Genomic DNA, 14,813 nt, shown 5'->3' on the forward strand with positions numbered 1-14,813 from the left:
CTGCCCCGGAAGAGAAGGGAAAGTTCAGAAAAATCAAGACTGTAGAGCAAAGAAAGGTATTGTTTCTTTGGCCGTACGTCTATACGAATGAACATTCTAAGAACAACAAGGCAATACATTGCTGTCAAATTGTTCGCGCTCCACTGGACTGCGAAAATTCTGGAATTTTAAGATCAGGACCTCTGATTTGATCGTAAAGGTGTACGAAGGTCAGCGTGTTGTGAACACGGACGAAGATAGGGCAAGCAAACAGGACGGGAGCACATTTTGAACCACGCTTGACTAGAGGACCTTTGGCTAATTAAGACCAGCATGGGTGTTTTTGTAACGCTAGAGATTTGTCAGCGGACCGCGGCATTTTGAGCGTTTCTATCCACGTATATATTTAAATGTCTATCCAGTCACATCGACGTCCGGGCGCAATCGTATTTGCCTCCTTAAGTTGCGGTAGTTCAAAATTATTATGGAAAGATAAGAGAGTGTGGCGAATACGTCTACCTAGTCATGGCATGAATGAGGTAAAAATACCGTCGCATACGTCGTCAAACGCCAAACTGCAGACACGTGCGACACATACCCGCAAGTCACGGACCGCGGTCAGTGGGTATGAACCACGGGTGATTGACCGTTCGTTCAACGCAGGAACGGCGAGAACAGATATTGCTCATTTAAATGCGAAGGGGGTTGGTGATAACTGACATCTGCAGCGCTGTCCCGACAGACGCGAAGAATAAACAATAAAGTCTCAGCAGGAATCGAACCCGAGAAATCTTCGTGGCACTCGAGTATTCCACCATAGAGCTGCGCCAGATTTCGAGACTGCTTTGGAAAAAGACGCCATGCAGACGTTATGTCGGCGAAATGTCACTTGTGGTTGCAGTGTTCCTTATTTAATTTGCAAACGTTACGTGTGTACCACTATGATACAGGTGTCACGTCTAATTAATGCCAATTGTATACTTGAGCACCATCCACTGAAGTTGGACTACTAGCCAGAGCTACCACCCCCACAACCACAAGCGCTGATTATCAGCTTACTGCTTCTAGTATTGGTAATATCTATGTTGCTGTTGGCATCATAACGCAATTGTGCACTGGCTACATAAAGCATATGCGACTGTTGAATATACCTGTGCGTTCAACACTTTTACATATATTTAGTGGAATTTTGCAACGTTTCGCTCAATAAAACATTCACATCACAATCGCCTTCCCTCCGCATGCTTAGCCATCGATTCCCGTGATACGTGAGATCTGTCGAATTTTAACGCGGGTCTATACCGAAGTGCGAGATTTATTAAACTTCTTTAGGAATTTTCTTTTACCTCCAATCTATGGCAACGCGGCTACCACAGCAAAAATTGAACACACCACCTCGTGTTCAAGGGGTTGACGACGTAACTACAGAGGTACCTAGGGCGGTCTTAACAACGTACTAATCCATATACAACAGGGTTCTCAAACACGTGGCACGTGGCCCGCGAACCCCTCTCTTGCTAGCAGCCCGTGCTCCACACTTGACTATCTTTGACGACGACTTCGACGACGACGACGACGATGATGATGATGATGATGGTGTGGTGGTGATGATGATGATGATGGTGGTGGTGGTGGCGGCGGTGGTAATGGTGGTGATGATGGTGGTGGTGGTGATGATGATTATGATTATGATGATGATGATGATGATGATGATGATGATGGCCCACATGTATGGCTAACACGCCCTCTTGGGGTCAAAAAACGAGGGCCAAGAAACGACTTTAAGTTAAAGTGATCGCGTCCCGTTTTTTTTCTTCATATGCATGTATGGCATACAGGATTTCTTTTTATAAACCCGTAATGGTTAGCATGCGTTCATGCATAAACATCAAACAAAACAATTGTTAGAATCAACGCCCAAGCTTTCGCCAATTCACACATATATTAATAAGTTGCTACAATCCTACCTCCACATCCCCTTCCGAAATCACCAATTGGCACGATATGGTACAACTCAAATGATAACGTTATCTGACAATTTGTATAAAACTATTGAGCAGTTTGTACAAACCATTACGCTATCACCGGCATTGGATCGCGTCTTACAAACAACCTTACGAGCAATCCAGCTGGTGGCCGCAAGTAGACGCGATCACGAAGGTTGAACGTTATATTTGATCCTGTATTTAATTTTGCGTCGGGTTCTCATCTCTCATAACTCAGTCATCAGTGAGTAGATAACAAGTCCTCTAATAACGCGCGCATTGTAATACGCCTCCTAGACGTTTTCTACGTGAGCAACGTATAATAAAGCAAATGAAAATAAAAGTGTCGTAGAGAGTCACTAAAAGAATATACTCGCAGAGTACAAGTTTACACAACACGCAGCAGCTTAAAAGAAACAAAGAAAAAAAAACGCCAGGCCTGCGCCGGACGCACAGCACAGTCACATCGAAAGCTGTGCCAGAGCAGCCTTTCAGTCCTTTTTCTAAAGACTCCGGGTGACTATTGCAAGCACACTTGCTGGGTACCCATTCCGCCATAGATGTTAATGTATTTGTGTAGTATACCAGCATTCACTTTGCTAACCTTCGTCATCCTTCGCAGACACGTGGTATCCGCTACACACTTGGATGGAATTTTGTGCGTTTTTGATGCACTGGCTGACGGCAATGAAGAATTGTGCTTGAAATGGGTATGTGCCCCAATTAATTGGTGATAAGGAACACGTTTCCTAATGGGTTGGAGCATTGGACGACCCAATCCTTACACGATTCGCATTGTGTGACACCTGGTTGCTGATGTGATGTTTTAAAACGCTTTATTACTCATATTAACGCGATTTCTTTCCCGACATCAAGCCTGCCTAAGGCAAGTTTGCGAACTGGTCCCAAGCCCCGGCGTGGCTCAGTGGTATAATATTGGGCTGGCGCACAGTGGAGCTGGCGATAGTTATAGCCACAAGCGCTCGTGTCTTTCGTTTCCTTCTTGTCTCTGTGTCGTTGTTTTGTTCTCGCGCTATAACTATCGTCATGCCATACCAACTAGCCCAAGCTGCCACACTTCTAAGTGGAGCCGGGTTCGAATTTTACTGTATCACCGCATGTCCTTGGCGTTTTTGGGTGAAACTGGTTATGGACGCCGGTGGTGGCGGTCGACTATGGCGCCGCTAGTGATCCATGTTCTGATCTCATAACTACTTTCGCTATAATAAACTATCTGCGCAAACAGCGCAGAAATTTCACCTTGAACTATATATATCTATGCGCAACTCGGGCAACAAAACAATGTCCTTACTTGACTCTTATTTACAACAAATAAGTAAAACATGCACACACAAAAAAACATAACTGTTAACATATTATAGGTGACGTACATTTACTTCTGCGGTTTCTACTCCCACGAATGAACAGTGTTTGCGTGGAAGAAATGTAAGTGCAGGAGTCCTTGCATTCAATGAATTTTCGTAATATCACCTCACATTAGCTAATTTTGCACCGATCAAAAACCAATAGAAAAGGCAATGAGCCACGCTTAACACCCTAGCTATATCTTGGTGTTGAGCCAGTCCCGCGGCTTATGTATGGCTCGTAACGGTTCGCTAGATGTTGTACGACCATCTAAACAGAGGCGTTGGCTGGCACAATTCATGTCCCGCAACATCAAAAGTCCCTCCCCCGCGCCTTTTCCCACCGCGAACACACACATGCGTATTGAGAATCACTCTACTACAAGATGTCATCGATGGTCAGGTACGACCTTATGATCATCCAGCTGTCGAAGTCAATTTCATCCAACTGACGAGGGCAGTCGACACCAGCCGGTGCACGGTGGCACTGGACTTTGTCCCTGACCACACCGGCGAGCGCCAGGAAGTTGGTGTCAAGGTACCATCGTCGTCGGTTGATCGCCTCGGCCGCTTCGGCCTCGGTCAAGTCCGCCAGTTGCATCACGTTGTCAAGCAGTGCTCGGCTCTCGCGCACCTTCTCGAACGCCGCGGCCGCCGCCTTGGAGTTGCAGCAGGGCGGCACGACGAACTGCGTCGCCTTCTGCAGCAGGGACAAGTTGCGTCGCAACGCGTCACGTATCTCGAACACGTTTCGTTCGAAGTCTCTCCGCTCGTAGTCGTTTATGCTGAGCAGCGTAAAGTTGCTTTCCAAGGCCCGCGGAAACTCTGTCATCAGCGAGACAGCGGAATTGGGCATCAGTGCCTCAAACGTCAGATGGGTAAGGGTGCGCATCATGCGCAGCATATTGCCCAAGGCGGTGGCCACGTAGTAGTCAAAGTTCCAGCCACCAAAAATAATCGAGCGGATGCTACGGCTCTTGGAGATCCCTCCGATCAGCATCACGGCCTCCATCGAGTCCGCAACGAAAGAAAGCTGCGCATCCCTTAGGGAGCGACAGCTGGCGAACACGGTTGAAAGCAGAACAGCCAGGTTGAAGTCAATCATTCCATTTATGAGGACCACGAGACTGGTAAGGTAGACGTTCCCACAGAGTCCACGCGCGAGTCCCTGGAGTTGATACTCTGTCAGAGGAGCAGGTGGTCCAAAGGTCACGTGCGAGGTCTTAGGGCCTTGCTGCAGACATGCAATTAGATCATCGGTTGACAGGCAAAGACAGTTGAACTCTACCCTACTCCTCAGATCATTGTCGCTGACTTGCTTCGAAAAGTTTGACAATCCCGGCTGTCTGACCGTGCCGATGCTGAGGAACTGCAGTGTCCTGCTGACCAACATGGCATTTACAAGGGGCAACGCGGCGTTACCGCTAAAACATGCCTGGTTTAAGGTCAACTTCTTTAGTGTCACGTTGCCCTCGATGGCTTTTGCTATGGCTTCAAGCTCGTCACCACGCACCAGACAGCTATTTACGAAAATTTCTTCAAGCATCGTGTTGTTCGAAATCATCGGTGCGAGGGACAGGCGGAGATCATAAGAGGCTGCGGTGCACATGACTGAGAGCCTTTTCACACTCGCGCCGCCACTCATCACCCTAGATAATTCCTCGAAGTCCGCCTCGCTTAGTACGAAGTTGCACAGCTCGAACGTGGCGAGCGGCTTGCACCGGTTCGCGACCGCAGTGAACAGAGATGAAAAACCACAGGCCGGCTCGTACGGCTCTCGCGCGAAACCGCTCACCACAAGCTCATCGATCACCGTATTTCGAGACAACATGTCGGCCAGTGCGTGACAGCCCTCTGGCGTCACAAGCAGTTCATCAACGTGGACCCTGCGCAGGGTGCGGTGCGCGGCACAGCAGCGTACCAGCGCCTCAATCTCGAGCGCATTGACGTGGTTATTGAGGAAGATGAACGTACGCAGTGCTTGGCACTTGACCAGCAGCTCACACAGCATCCGGACACCGATGTCCGAGAAGCGCACGCTCACAACCTCTAGAGTATCTAGCGTGGAGACGTTGGAGTGTAGCACGCTGATAAGGTCTCTGAGTGGGTAGTCGTCGAGCAGGTAGTAGCAGAGCTTGACGTGCCTGAGGTTGCGGCTGAGCCGGAGGCCATCCCGGAAGAGAAAGCGGTTCCGAGTGATTCGTGACTCGCACAGCTCCACGGACTCGATGCACCGATGTTCCATGAGAAGCCAGTGAATTAGCACGAACGAGTGCCTGCGCTGCATGTCGGACGTGATTGGAACCACTTGACCCCGGAGGCAGGCGAGAGCCAAACGCCCAGGGCGGACTTCGCGCAGCTCGAAGTTGGCGACCCACAGGAATTCATTCCACAGGGAAAGTTCCGCAAGCAGGAAGCATCCATCGGGTGCTCCTGCCGTGCACGACCGGTCGTGGTCTACCTGGCGTTGGCTTAGGATGCTTCGCAAGTAGAGAAGGTTAGAGAACAGCTGATTGATGGATGGACACAGGTTGGGATGATTGGTGACCAGGTACGCAGCGTAGTCGCGCAGGCGGCCGCTCCATGGTCCCATCGTGTAGACCTGGGGACAAACACTTGTCGTGCTTACACTCGGCTACTCTCTGTATTGTATATCGACAAGAAGGGGCTTCTTCAGTGCGTGCTGAAAGCCCATTGATAGGACAGCGCATGCAACAGGCATACAACGCTCCTCGCGTATTCGATCGAACACATCACGCGCATTGGCACTTTTTCAACCGAGATGCTGCATAGGCTGCTCTGCTTAAAGCCTCTAATGGCAGAAATCTAGTGGTGCAGTGCTGCTGAAAAAAAAAGAGAATAATAATAATGTCTCTTGCTTGAGAGCATTTATTTCAAGTAAAATGCACGGCAACCTCTCAGATCACGTATTTTCAATTTTTAGGTGTCTTAAGTCTACACATCGAAGCCTTTGCTGTACCCATACATATGGCACCTATGTCGTATGTTAAATCTGCCGCGGTTTCGACAGATCACCTACTTGATGAAATACAAGTATTCTTCAGTCCCCTTATATTAAGTGGAGGAGCTGTTTAACCTTTGCAAAACTGCGTTGTCATCCCATATTAAACGGCCGAACGAGGAAAAACCTTGTTCATAAAGGCGGAGCAGAGCTTAGCAATGCCGCGGCACGCTAAGCCAAGGCGGAAGCACAGCGCAGTATAGCAAAGGGGGTAAGAAAGAAGAGTGAGGGTGGAGAGGAGTGACGTGAAGGTGAGGAAGCAAAAAAAGAGGAAGCGAATGAAGGGAAGAGGGTGAATCATATCGCCTTTTTCAGTGTAATATAGCAAGGGGGTGGAAAGGAAATGAGCGTGAAACGTGCTGCGTGAGTAAAAAGGAGGAGGGAGGGTGAATTGTTCCTTAGACATGTATAGTACGGTATAGCAAGTGAGTGGGACATTCAAGGCTGAGGACTTCTGTGAGGGTGAAGAGTGGGAGATAAGGAGGAGGAGTAGATGGTAAGGAAAAGCACGTAGAATAAATAGTACAATATAGTATAGTGTCGGCAGTAGCTGGAAAGAGAAGTGAAGGTGTGGAGTCATGTGAAGGTGAGGAGGAAAGAAAGAAGGGGAAAGGGTGGAAGCTAATATAATCTTGTAGAGTATAGTAGAGCAAGGAAGTGGAAATAATATGAACGTCAGGAGTGATGTCAGGTGCAAAAGGAAGGAAAGGGGGGTCGAGGGTGACTCACAGCATAGCCAGGTATAATATGGCACAGCGAAAGGTGCTAAGTGCATGTGAGGATGAGAAGTGATGTGAGGGTGAAAAGATGGAAAAGGGGAAAGAAGCTAGCCCTTTTTAATAAATATAGTACAATATACTATAGTGTATACAGTGGCACGAAAGGGAAGTGAAGATGAGAAACAGTGACGCGAGGTTAGAAAAAGGAAAAGGGGGAAGTGAAGGCCATCAGCTCCACTGTGTCCTCGGCATTCGCACTAGATTCGCTCGGAGAATTTCAAGCTGGACGCTCGTACCCTCGCGATCTCCGACGACAGCGTAGCTCCTGCCGACTGGTTCGCCCTCCGCGGTCTCATGACGCCGTGAAGCTCTCGCATTGTGGTGCCTTATCCTTGGACTGCTTCGACCAGATCCCCACTTTTCTATCTCCTTCTATTTTCTGTCGCTTGCCTCTCTATTTCTTAATCTATTTCCTCCTATTCTTTTTATCCCTCCTTCCCCCCCCCCCCCTATAAGGCACCACGCCGTGTCGCCTTTAAGGCAGACAGAAATTAGGTGCATTTTTCCTCTTCCTTAGAACTACAACCACCACCACTAGTGCATAGCTGCCCCGATTTCATTTACACGCTTGAAACTACAAGGCCCATTCTGCATTTTAGCTTTAAAGGGGCCCCGCCACAGTTCTTTAAGTAGCCATGGAATGGATTCACTAGAAGAGCGTATTGTCTCAGGAATTCATCGCCGCAAACATCAGTCCAGTACGGGGCGGTGTTCCAAAGGTTTGTCGCGCGCTGCCATCCGCCTTTTCCACGATACCACGGTGCAAGCGCCCATCCCTAGCGGAAAAATCGCGTAACATCTCCAATTTCGGAAGCTTTCGTTATGGTTTAAAGCCAGTTCTCCCGGCCCATGTAAAAGGTGGATTGCCTTTTCTCCTCTATCGTTCCGACGAAAGCGCTGGAAGCTAATCTGGGAGGTATGGTTCGGTAAAAGAGAATGTGTCACGCGCACCTCGTGACCTTAAGCAGTTTATCTCCTTTTTTTCTTTGAATGCATAGCTTTTCAGTGCGAATGCGCACTCGCGAGAACAAGTCGCAGCCTCCCGTAGCAGCCCCTGTAACGACCAAGCGCGCCATGCTTAAGCCAGCCTATGGCTGATGCAATGTCCGTGACGAGACATTTTTCAGCTTGTAGCGCCATTTATTGTGAAAAGAGAAAGCAATTGTTAGCTGACTTTGATAACTAATTGTGAATACCAGGGCAAATGATGCTTTATAATAATTGGCTTGTCTAGACAATTGTTGTCTAGGCTTGTCGGAAGCCTAGACAACAAATAGGAAGCGTTTTCTGACCATGCTTCAAGAGTGTTGCAGGGCTCCTTTATATTTATATTTATCATATTTAGCGGTACCTCCAGACGATAGAAACAATTTCACGTTACATGTGACACTGTGCGAGACTCAACACCTGTTATTGAGACCAATACCAACTATCCAAACACATTCTGTACCTTTCAAAGTGCGGTGCAGGGTAAGTTTGTCAAGGAACGCGTTTACCCACTAGCGAAATCAGCGTCGTTTTCACTCAATACAATAATCTGACTGTGTGGCACACCACAGTGTGTCAGGACACTTTCTTGGAACACTTGGTTCTTTTTACGTGCGGCTACACCTAAGTACGTGAGCGTTGCCGGCATTTTATCCCATTCCTAATACGAAAATTTTGGCTCTTCAGTCTTATCTTCAGTAATCTCTTTGAAAATACGCGGTAATTTACCTACATATTCTTCATTGCTCACAGTAAGAACTGCGTCATATGACCAGTGAGCTTCTTCAATTTATTGATCTAGATCGACAGGATGCACAATGACCACAGGTGGCAGCAACACCTTGAGCCGTCGGCGACTCTTAGGGACGAATTAATCGAACATGTTCAAAAAGAAATGACAGAGAACATCGTAAAAGCAAGTGAGCGAACAGGTCACTTACGCTATTGCTGAAGCATCGCCTCTGATCCATTGGCACTAACAAGCGCGGAGACTGATCACCTCCAGCAGCGGCCACAGCGTTAGGCGAAATTCCTGGAACCAAGCTCAGCTGGACGCTGCGTGGAGCCACGTGTGGTTGACACGAGCGTCTGCGCGTTTTCTTGGACACGCTTAGCACGGAGCACGCTCTCTTGGGCTTCGTTTCACGAGACACGAGACTCACCCGATCTCGAGACACTGCGTCATTCAGATCAGCAGCTAGAACCCCTCGCGGCGTTTGGCCTCATCGTCTTTCTTTAGTGGCCTCATCGTCTTTCTTTAGTTCATCGAGCAAATTATGCGTGGTGATTATTAGATCGCGTTATGTATAACGATGCCAACCCCGATGCTACTTCGGCGAGGTGGGCGGCTGCCTTGCGTAACTCCAGCCTAGCCGACCAGAAACGAGCCATCCAGCAAACCCGCGATGCGGCTGTCAGGCTAGGCCTCTCAGTCCCAACGTGGGAGCCCTGAGCGTGTTCGCGTGCTTCTCACAGGACATTGATAAATGTTATTCCATCCATTCATGCTCGGAGCTGCGCGAAAGGCCGAAGACCCGAAGAAACTTGCGTACGCGTACTCTTGCGATCCCTTGTAATCCCAGCCACACCCACTGAAGTATACAAAAGAACGCAAGCCGCTTTGAAGATCTGGCACTAGAACTCTCGAAAGAAACGAGTAAAAGCAGCTCACCTGCCACAATATTCCAATTGTTAGTGGGTTGGTCGGTTCCTCAACATCTTGGCACAACCCACTACAGGGGACAAGTTACGAATTGGGGGGGTGCCTATTAAATTCAGTTACTGAGAAAAAGAGTTGAAATGATTTGATTAGTCATTACATGTGTAATATTTAAAACTCGTAAGATTACAAAAAACATATTAAAAAGAACTTGTCCTTGTTCCTTGGTCCTTGAACTTGTCCTGAACTTTGCCTGTCCCTTTCATCGTCGTCGTTGTGGGGCAGAGTTGGCGCTCGAAGCAGGCTCACAACGCGCTTTGAAACCAAGGAGGACTAAAGAAAAATTGCTGGTGTGGAAGCTCCCGCAATGCCTTGCCAGCATAACTGAAGCCACTTTTTGCCACTGCCAAGATGGAGGAAACATGTTCTTTTCTGATAGTGCCCACTTAAAGATCAAGTGGCTTTCATATTTTATGTATATGCTACGTTAGTTCTATATTAAAAGATAGTTGTTCCCGACGAAATAACACGCAGAAACGAGTATGGATAACTGAATCTTCAAAGAATTTTGCCTCCAATCAGAGGCTCACTAAGGAAAACTGGTAACTGTAAGACGCACTTGGAGCACTATATGACCCGAAAAAGTTGCCACATTAAACTCGTTGGGCGTGTGAGGGAAACGCTTCGTTTTTAATCGCTGAATGGTGATACTTTATCATGCTTTTAGTTAGATGGCCACTGCAACCACCATCTTGCCAGAGGAACGGCTTCACTTCTGCGCAATCATTTCCACTCCAGCAATTTTTTTAATCCTCCTTGTTTGAAACTGGTGCCTGCAGACAAACTGAAGGCCGTCGTAGCACTCTATTAGGTCCTGCCCAACCCCGGGTACAGGTAGGGGACCTTAAGGGACATGTATGCAGGGCCTAAAGGGTGTTAACTACGATACTGTCATTGTAAGGGCCGGCCATGTGGCTATCAGTGCGAGTTAAGGTATAGCTGCGATGCTACCATAACGGCCACTCAGATTTTCGTACCTGTAAAAGGCCTAGAAAGGTTCACTTGAGTGCAAGACTGGTTCGTGAAAGATGGTAAAGGCTCGTCACGCACATGGGTCTGAAGTTAAGCGTGCCAATTCACTTATTGCACCTTGCGCGATTCTATGTTTCGACCCCGCAACGTTGATTTTATACGTCACTCATTGGCGACGTACGGGTTGACTACATCAGATATTTTTCTCCGAAAGAGTTTCTGGCACTGGCATGGTTTTACGGTAGATTATTTGTCAGCCTCTCACAATACCTGAGCGGCATTAGGACTAAAGCCTCGCATTTTGTTCCTTGCATCTATCAGGACCTCTGGCTGGCTGGCTCTTGAATACATGTGGAGGGTGAATTCAGCTCATTCAGCAGTAGTTGGTGTGGCAGGCTCAACTGCCAGGCAATTCACGCATAGTAGTACTGGTTGCTCCCGCTGGCATAAGCTGAATTGAGGACAGTGGATTGTGGCTATCGTTCTTTTAATTTTTACGACAAAGACCATTTATTCTCCTCCACCTTGGCTTAATGTTTGAACGCCATAGTGTTAAAGCGCCCTTCTCGCGGAGAACTTGGCGTCGATATCAGTGGCGTTCGTTGTCAGCGATAAACATGCGTTGTCTGTGAGCGAGAAAAAAAGAAGACCAATCTTAGCAAGAGGCGACAGTTGGCCGACTCGGAGAGCCTACTTTCGGGAACCTGTGTTTCCCACCCCATGATCAAGACCGGCTAGTCTTAGTCAAGGCTGGGCAGTTAAGCCTACAACTGAACCATAGTATAGTTTGCAAGCCCTGTGGATTACTACTGATACGTACGCTCGGTCAGCCACATAGTACATGAAACAGGCCTGTGAGAATCGACACAGCTAGCACTGTGGAATAAATAACGCAGTATCGACGTAGAAGTAGAGGAGTGGTGTTTGAAAAGAGTGGGCAGAGGGTTGTTTCTACTCGAGCGCTTTGTTTAGTCTATCAGTTGTCAGGGTACAATGAAATCTGACTACTGTATAATTAAACTAATTTCATTATTGGTCCGCATGCACATGTTCACGTGTAGACCACACAATTTCAATTCATTCTTTAGGCAGTCCTCATTATTTCTCATTACTCTGCCCGGCCTGGGTTGAGCCGCGAGCTCGAGAGACGAACGCTCCGAACTGGTATCATTTGCAATCGATGCAAAGAAGAAAAATCGAAGCTATAGCCGCAATTTCACTCAGGTATTCATTCTAAGTGGTAGTCAAATATTCTATCATACAACCATGATAGTGCTGGAAGCTGTTTCAAAAAATATATATGAATAGTCAACCTGTCGCCAAGAAGCCGTGTTCACAAATGCAGTATTGCGTGGCCGAAACATAGAGTCGGACAAGGTGCATCACGTCAATGCAGGAACGAGAGGCTAGCTAAAAGCTGCCAATCCATACAAAGGGTCGAACTAATATTCATCATAATAATCTTCACCGGCCAAAGCGTCAACAAAGTGTGCGGCAACGTAGGTGCGCATGTTACCTCCCAAAGGCGTATTGGATACTTCCCAATTGTAACTGCAGTACAAGTCCTAGATGAACTTACAACGGTTAATGTTACGCGAACAGACCTTTGTCACCTGACAGGGGGGTATATTCATCCGGAAATGAATCATGGCAAATGAATGAGAAGGCAATTACTATAGCGCCTGATGATGTGATTGCGTTGCACTCTTGAAAGCGAAGCTTCAGCATCCATATATATATCCCTACGTTTTAACTAAATTGAATCTCAATCGATGAATGACACATAAAGGACGACAGGAGGTTCATGTAGTTGGTATGGATTCATGATATAAGGAGGCAGCCATTTGGGCTCGGAGTCAACAGAAGGGATGAAAGCAACACGCTTCTCTTACTTTTGATTGTTGCTGTTAAAGCAATTACAACTCATTCTCCAGGTCTCTAGATTCCTCTCCATGGGAGCCGAACACTACTGTCTATCACTTAATACAATAAATGTCATTTCGTCAGGTGAGGCGTAATCGCGATGTCTACACTACCACCATGGGTTCCTCGTATTGAAAATGCGTTGGTGACCAACGCGGAATGATTGCTCAACAGGCATGGTAGTGCGCGTGTCTACAAAAATTGTGCACGAACGTCCCTGTTGGACGCGCACTCCGCCCAATCAGCTCCTTTGGAGGATCTGTCAGAATAAGCTGCCCCACCCTAATTGGTTGGTGCCTTGGGTGCCAATTCAAAGGGAAATTCGCTGTTAGCAAGCGAAGATAAGCGAAGATAAAATAACCAGGAAGGTGGATTTGGAGAGGGTGAATGAGGCCTCGCCCGGTCTCGCCGTATTGTCTCCTTGATTTCCGCCGAATCAAATCATCCAGGGCACCTCCCTCCTCACTCTGAATATCCATGTCAATGCGCATGTTAGGCATTGCACATCCCTCTTGGAGTTCTTACATCCATTCATCGCCTTCAGAATGATGAACGAATGTCACAAGAAATAAAGCTTTTAAATGTGCAGCACCTGTTAGGTTATTTGTTTCGCCCATTTGCTTGTCTGTCCATTCATATTTTCTAGTCTCTTTGTCGACCTGTCTCTCTCTCTACTGCATGCCTACTCAGATAGCCTAAAAGCACAGAAACATCCAAATTCAATGAACTGCATGCTCCCACACTTGATTTTTCTAACCATCTGAACGATTTCTGTATATGCAGTTGTTGCCGGCTTTGTTTCGACCATCTGGTAGCGTTTGCAAGAATTATCGCTTGTACATGGGGATACTTTCAACAGGGTGGGTCCAATGAACAATAAGGGCTGCTCAAGAACAACGTAAACTATAGGCTGTTGACCCCAAAAACTTATCTTCATTACGCACCCATCGTTCTTTCTTCTCTTTTATTTCGTTTAGCAATATCCAAGTTACACCACCCAGAGTGCGGAATGTCCCGCAATGCCCCATAATGACACCATATAAAAAATTCTGCAGTTCTTATCACGGAGTAGTTTTTCTGTCACGTTTTCGGTAATACAGGAAAAAATACTCTAGTGATGCTAAATACCTGCATGAGACACAAAGACTTGATGCTGTCGACTCCCGTCCAGTCATATACGGATTTTATCACATATCTCTCTTCAGTGTTCACTGATGCTTCCAATGTACGGTTGAGATTTATAGTATACCCCGGTACCGGAATCAGGCTTTGAAAGTGCTGGGCGGCCACAACGAACATCCGTCACCATCTAGTATAGGGTACTGACGCAAACCGTCCTTACTACTCAGGGAGATAAATAGTAAAACGAGCTCCTGAAAACAAGGTGAGGGGGAGAGGGGGGGGGGCATTACAGGCATTACGAAATCCCGAAAACCAGCTATGATTGTTGAGCACTGCTATACAGTTCCGGCTGCCGGGAAAAAGGAGGATCCCCACCTACGCGCAGAGAAAACGCCCCTGGATACTCTGCAAGACTCAATTCTTGTTGTCGTTCTGTGTTCTCTTCCTCGTTCACTTGGCAATGTTTTATTGACAACGGGTCCCTGCAGTAAATTCCTCACCATGTAAAACGATTACGCTGTCCTTTCTTCTATAAAATTTTGTTCCTAACAGCAACTTTTACACTTGACTAAGGGAGGAAACCAGCAGATGTAGATCCTCCCCGAGGTGAGAGGAGAATGAAAACATCCTAGGAGTACATTATTTCTTGTGAGGTTAAAAAACAAAAAAAAAACAAAAAAAAACACGGCCTGCACCATAAACATATAGCAGGCAGTCCTAGGAGTACAGTGCATGGCGCTTCTTTCCACATAGCATGGAGAGAAGCTTCGTTGCTGAGAAGTCACACCAAGGCATCCTAAGCAGGGGCGGCGCCAGGGGGGGCAAGGGTGGGATGGAGCCCCCCCAAAATTCTCGCCTGCCCCCCCTATGCCCACCCAAGTGCCCGGAAGCATATATTGAAAACCTAGTAGGAGCAGAGCTAGCTTGCCCCCCCGGAGGAACTCACTTTTCGTGGTTGCC

General features: G+C 47.4%; 1 protein-coding gene across 1 annotated transcript; it reads right to left on the reverse strand.

The window, feature by feature from the left end:
* Nucleotides 1-3,340: 3,340 nt before the first annotated feature.
* LOC142817272 (uncharacterized) lies at nt 3,341-9,182 on the reverse strand. Its single transcript, XM_075894328.1, has 2 exons — nt 9,058-9,182; nt 3,341-5,930 (listed from the first exon to the last, which is right to left on the reverse strand). Exons 1-2 carry the CDS (start codon nt 9,085-9,087, stop codon nt 3,708-3,710), a joined length of 2,253 nt encoding a protein of 750 aa, XP_075750443.1. The 5' UTR covers nt 9,088-9,182; the 3' UTR covers nt 3,341-3,707.
* Nucleotides 9,183-14,813: the final 5,631 nt, after the last annotated feature.

This window comes from Rhipicephalus microplus, chromosome 5, assembly GCF_043290135.1.
Source record: "Rhipicephalus microplus isolate Deutch F79 chromosome 5, USDA_Rmic, whole genome shotgun sequence".
Taxonomy (NCBI): Eukaryota; Metazoa; Arthropoda; class Arachnida; order Ixodida; family Ixodidae; genus Rhipicephalus; species Rhipicephalus microplus.

Bases quoted from the DNA above. Each gene is read 5' to 3' on its own strand.
- LOC142817272 (XM_075894328.1), bottom strand. From the start codon at position 9,087: ATGGATCAGAGGCGATGCTTCAGCAATAGC. The intron at 5,931-9,057 runs GTAAGTGACCTG...GTTTGTCCCCAG, and splicing joins GGCGATGCTTCAGCAATAGC to GTCTACACGATGGGACCATG.